This window comes from Myotis davidii, unplaced genomic scaffold (genome assembly GCF_000327345.1).
Source record: "Myotis davidii unplaced genomic scaffold, ASM32734v1 scaffold480, whole genome shotgun sequence".
Classification (NCBI taxonomy): Eukaryota; Metazoa; Chordata; class Mammalia; order Chiroptera; family Vespertilionidae; genus Myotis; species Myotis davidii.
In genome coordinates, this window is record NW_006292360.1 from 808,524 (window position 1) to 814,194 (window position 5,671).

At 39.0% G+C, this 5,671-nt stretch overlaps 1 protein-coding gene across 2 annotated transcripts in view; it reads right to left on the bottom strand.

Annotated features, from left to right (window-relative positions):
- Positions 1-634: 634 nt before the first annotated feature.
- Positions 635-5,671, bottom strand: part of EIF5 (eukaryotic translation initiation factor 5) — an 8,014-nt gene continuing 2,977 nt past the window's right edge. The window contains exons 6-10 of one of the 2 annotated variants that reach the window (XM_006765883.2): positions 5,240-5,398; positions 4,404-4,565; positions 3,930-4,094; positions 3,514-3,648; positions 635-3,155 (exon numbers count right to left, since the gene is read on the bottom strand). In XM_006765883.2, the coding sequence (XP_006765946.1) occupies positions 3,066-3,155; positions 3,514-3,648; positions 3,930-4,094; positions 4,404-4,565; positions 5,240-5,398 (711 nt within the window). In that variant the 3' untranslated portion in view covers positions 635-3,065. Of the gene's footprint in view, positions 3,156-3,513; positions 3,673-3,929; positions 4,095-4,403; positions 4,566-5,239; positions 5,399-5,671 lie in introns of those variants that run through there. The other variant, XM_015565392.1, reaches the window with a different exon arrangement.

The following is a 5,671-nucleotide window of genomic DNA, read 5'->3' on the forward strand; positions in this document are numbered from 1 at the left end:
ACTCACTTTTATTGGGATGGGCCTGCTAATCCCTCCAATCTAGGACTCTGTACTGTTGGGATAGCCAAGGCTGCTTTGGGACCCTCATCTTTCTAGGCTAAAGTGCATCCTTGTCTGACCAGTCTAACACTCATGGCAACTGCTGTCAGCTACAGGATGGCCTTTACCTCTCCCCTCTTAGCTTCTCATGCAGCTGGATGATGCAAATGTGATTCTCTTCCTGCAGTTTGTAAGGCTCATGCAGTGCACAGGCCTTAGGCTTGAGGATGAGGCCCTGCTGCCGCCTCCTCACTAACCACTGCACTCAACTACAGGGAGTAGCTTCCAATTTCCAGATGTGCCCCCACCCAGAAGGCAAAGAGTCCCACATACCCCAAGGTAGGAGGCACTGAACACTAATTTAGAGAACACCCCTCCCGACCCAGAAACCTTTAGGACCCAAATTGGTACCTTGTTAATAAGCTCATGTACTTCAAAACACTTTCTTAGAAAGCTATCTCCGTTTCCCTTTCTCAACTGAAGATACATGCGGTATCAGTTACGTAACTAACTACAAGCATACCCTGTTTTTACTGTGCTTCACAGATTCATTTTTTACAAATCGAAGGAAGGTAAAGACCCTTCACCAGCAAAATGATTACAACTCACTTTTATTGGGGTGGTCTGCAACCAGTCCTGTAGTATCTCTATATACTTGACATCTGAATTCCCTTGGTAAGTGCCCATAAAGAGTTCATGAAATCACATTAAGGCAGAGAACCTTTCAGTTTAAAATCAACTCAAGTTGCAGATCAGGAACACAAGACCTAAGGAAAGCCACTGACTCAGGGGAACAAGCAACATGTTTTTGAATAGGACTGGCAACTGCAGAAGGCAAAGTCCAACACAGATCCAAAGCAGCAGCTACAAAACAGGGCACATTTCAATAATCCAGCATCTTCTGAAAATCTACATTAATTTTAACATTGAAGCAGACACACATATAATTTTAACATTGTTTTAATCAAGTAATGTAGCAGTTTAAAACAGGGAATTTTAAGACAGTTGAATAGAGCAAAGTGAAGGATCACTCTATTAGGATAGCCTCTGTGAATAAAATTTTTATGTGGATTTCAATCTATTGGAATTTTGGCACCAGACTCAACACCAGTCTATGCCAAAATTTTATTTAGTGTTTAGAAGCCCTAAACATCGTTTCCTTCAGATTAAAAGAAAAACAAAACAAAACAAAAGCCTCTATAACAGAACCTCATTAGCTTGACACCGGGTATGAGTGCAACCTGGCCTATGCCACCAGTATCTCCTATAGGATGTCAGATAATGAAAGCGATTAGTCAATGGCAAAGAATTTGAAACCTAGGTGAGATGTGAATTTGCAAAACCCTTCTCTTTGGTGTGACAAAGCACATTCCCTCCAGATACAGTTTCTGCTTCACGCTCACCAAAATCTATCAAAAGGCAGCTGGAGACTAATTCATTCTTTCTCCAATAAAATTACTAGATTTTAATTTCTTAAAATATCAAGCTAACAAGATTTTATTATATCAAATGTTTGTATAATTTCAATGTGAAAAAACTTTTACATACATTTGTTAAGGTCTCATTATAATCTGAGATGGATCAAAGAAAATCAGAGGTGAATAAAGAAAGCCCATGCTCCAAATAAAACGAATCCTGTGATTCTTGATTCCCATAGAACACTTTTTATGGAAAGAAATAACTGCAATAATTTCTCAAAACCCTTAACAAGTGAAATTAGATATTTTTGGGGAAAGAATTCGCAAGTTATTTCCAAATCTAAAGACCTGGATGGGCTGGGCCAGGCCCTAATCACCTGTATTCAGTGGCCATCACCAGACTTCATGAGTGTCTAACTATATTCAATGTGAAATAAAAGACACCCAAGTCTCCTGCCAAAATATAGGCTGACTTAGAGGTACAATTTTAGTTTTCTTTTTAAATAAGACATTTTTTTGAGAGGGGAAAAAAAAAAATCAAGCTTGAGACATAGCAACACTAATTTTGGCAAGATAGCAACCAAAACCTGTATGTACAAATGTAAAAGGCATTCAAGAATAAGCCATAGGATTAGGGAAAATCCACACTGAACAAAACATACAGTATAAGTCTAAACATTTTGAAATTGTAATTTAAACCGTAAAAGCTCAAAAATTATGCTGTTTTTTGCTAGAGATTAAGTGCACCTTTTTCTTCTTCCCCCAAATAAAATCATGGAACTATCTAATCAGACCCTAACGCTTGAGCTTTCTCTCAGCACAAAGCTACAGCTAACATAGACATAAAATGCTCATTTGTTAATAATTCCCCTGGCTCATCCAACTTGTAATGCATATGACTTCAAAGACTACAGTTTGGGGCAAGGGTATATGAACTGGAAAAAAAAATTCAAGTTTCAAAACCTGCTCTTAAAATTAATGTATAGGACACTCAGGTCGTTTTTCTCTTAGTAAGATGAAGGTGTTGCACTGCCCACCCTGGCATGGTAAGAGTGTACACGACCAGATGCCAGTTTGAGGGACTAGAGATAAGACTTAAAAAGTACTGTGTTTCTTAATGGCTGAATAAGGTATTTAAAAATACGTTTATGCTCACACTCTGCTAAAGACCTGCTTACAGTCTCAGCACCTAACAGTTTCTAACAGGCTCCAAGAATCCCTATCAGGTTAAATGATGGTACAGTGTTTTTAAAAGGAGCCAATTGTTTCAGCAGCTTAAGTCATTCAGAGCCAAAAAATTTAAGAATGACCAAAATCAAATCTTTATTTTTATAACTGTATAAATGTGATCCAAATGTGTCCACCACTAATTTTTCAAAAAGAAACATGCTATAAATAAGCAAACTACATCTGTTCACTGATATGTGTATGGACTCCCGAGGTGTCTCATTGGGGCTTAATTACAGACCACTCACAGCAATACATTTGTAGCAGAAAGTGTAGCATGATGTTAAGCCATGTTAGCTTTTGCACATACATGTTGCACTTCTGGCTGAGGATGCAGAAAGGTTCTTAGCATTACAGATAAGCTGGGCTGCACCCACCCCTTTAAATGGCATCAATATCAATGTCATCATCCTTGTTGTCAGACTTCACAGCTTCCACTTTCGGGACACTGGCAGTCTTCGAGTACACCACCTGATAAAACAAGTATTTTAAGTCCGTGCTAAACAAAGAAAATGGCCTTGATGCATCCACCCTTCTACATTTACATCCCCCCACCCCCCAATAAGCTCGCTCCACAACCACCAAGATCTTGTTCATTTTTACAGACCACTAGCACCTCTATATGCAACCTCCAGTACTTAAAACTTACATTGGAAATGCTGACATTTATTTGAAATGTCTGGGGATATGAGATTCCCATCACCCTTTATACTCAGAATTACTCTCCAAATTATTGAGACATCTTATTGCCTCTATCACCCAAATTTGCCTTTTTACAATTCTCAAGCACCCATCACTACCACTAAATTTAACTCTCCCCAGTGCTTACTTCAATATTCTCATCTTCGTCTTCTTCTTCGCCACCAGAAGATTCCTCCTCTGCTTCCTTCAACCACTTGATAAATGGTTCTGCTTTGACACGAATCTCTTTGGCAAGTTCTTTTGAAACGTATTTCTTTGAGGCCTAAAGAACATTAGGTACAGTTTCCTTAAGTTTGAAGAATTTGAAAAAATGAGTTATTTATATAGCTCTCAGGGGACTGGGTCAGACTGTAATCTTGAATCAACAAAATACATATATTCCACAAGAAAGTATCGAGTGTGAATAGCTTCTTACTAGCAAGTTGCCATGGTGGGAATCCCCTCCACGTTACATTAGTCAAGCAGAGGAACTGCATTTTCATGTACGTATAAAGAAACCAAGTATGAGAAGACACTTGAAGAGCCTGTTCATACATCCCCCACCTTTTCTGACCAGCTGATGATGACCTCTTCCTCCAAAAGGTCTGCGTCATACATTTCCTTCAAGATATGCGGAATCTTGGAGAGCAGCTGAGCTTGATGCATTGCTACCACACACTCCAAACCATGAAGGAGGTAACGTTGAGCTTTTTTATTGTTGTGACAAAACTGCAAATAGATTATCTTTGTGTTAACAAGCTTTTACAGATGTTCTAAGTTGGTAATTTTAACATCCAAGTACATTCACTGCCTTAGGAAAGATATAGCCCCTAACAGTGGCTCAAAATGGTCAACACAAGGACTCTGCATTACTTTATCTGAAAGAGACCATGTGCAGTTTTCAGACAGTCCCATGCTTTTAAGGCACATCAATTATGTCCATTTTCAGGATGACAGAGAACAAATGAGCAAGAGTTAAAGTGATGTTCCCAAGGTCACACAGCTTTAATCTCATTTATGAATCTCAAATTTGCTTACTCGTAGGAAATGGCGCCTGTATTTTTTAATCTGTTCTCTAATCTTCTCATTAAAAAGAACTTCAGTCAAAACAAGAGGTCCCATAGCTTTTACATCCAGTCTTTCCGCTTCAGCAACAATTTCTTTGTCCGATGAGTCGATAATACCCTCTTCTTTCTTTTTCTGCAAATAAAAGCAATTCAGTGAAACAGAGACATGTTTTGCTCTAGACATACAGGTTAGTCCCTACTCTCATGGACATTTGCTTTAATTTGACAGTTTTAAGACTTCTATGGTCAACAGCAGCCAGAAATAGTGCCTGGGATCACACCCAAAATTTATGTGAACTAACGAATAGAAAAAGTAATAGCCTCGCCATTTGAAGATTCAAAGGATTCCATGAAAAGTTACTTGACAAGTATCAGCTTAAAATAATATTTAACAATAGCCTAAAGCTATGTTAAAGCTGGTTTTATTGATCAAAGAAAAAACAAACAAACCAGCCAGCATGGCTCAGGGGTTGAGCTTCGACCTGTGAACCTGGAGATCACAGTTTGATTCCTGGTCAGGGCCCTAACAGTGGTTCAAAATGGTCAACACACGAAGAACTCTGCATCACTTTATCTGTAAGAGACCATGTGCAGTTTTCAGAGAGTCCCATGGTTTTAAGGCACATCAATTATCTTCACTTTCAGGAGGACAGAGAACAAATGAACTTGATCACCAATGTGGGGTATGCAAGGGGCAATCAATGATTCTTTCTCATCATTGATGTTTTTCTCCCTCTCCCTCTCTGAAATCAATAAAAATATATATATAAAAAAAAGTGCAACCGCTCTCAAATCAAGTATTTTTACCTTAACAAAATCAAACAGGATATTGACCCGTTCTTCAACAGTTCTTTCCAGATCATCACTGAGTGTTAGAACTTTTGCATGGTCACTGATTTCATCCATTCTGCGTCTCTGAGCTTCCTCAGTTGTATCCTCCCCCCAGTCATCATCCTCTTCTTCTTCCTGTTTACAAGAGCAAAGATGCGTGACCAAAGCCCTTACAATGTAAAAAATGAGCCCAGCCAGCATGGTTTAGTGGTTGAGCATCAACCTATGAACCAGGAGGTCATACTTCGATTCCTGGTCAGGGTACATGCCTGTGTTGCAGTTTCAATCCCTAGCGCGGGGTGTGCAGGTGGCAGCCAATCAATGATTCTCTCTTATCACTGACTAGAGGCCCAGTGCACAAAATTTCCTCTCTGAAATCAATGGAAATGTATTTTATTTGTATATTTA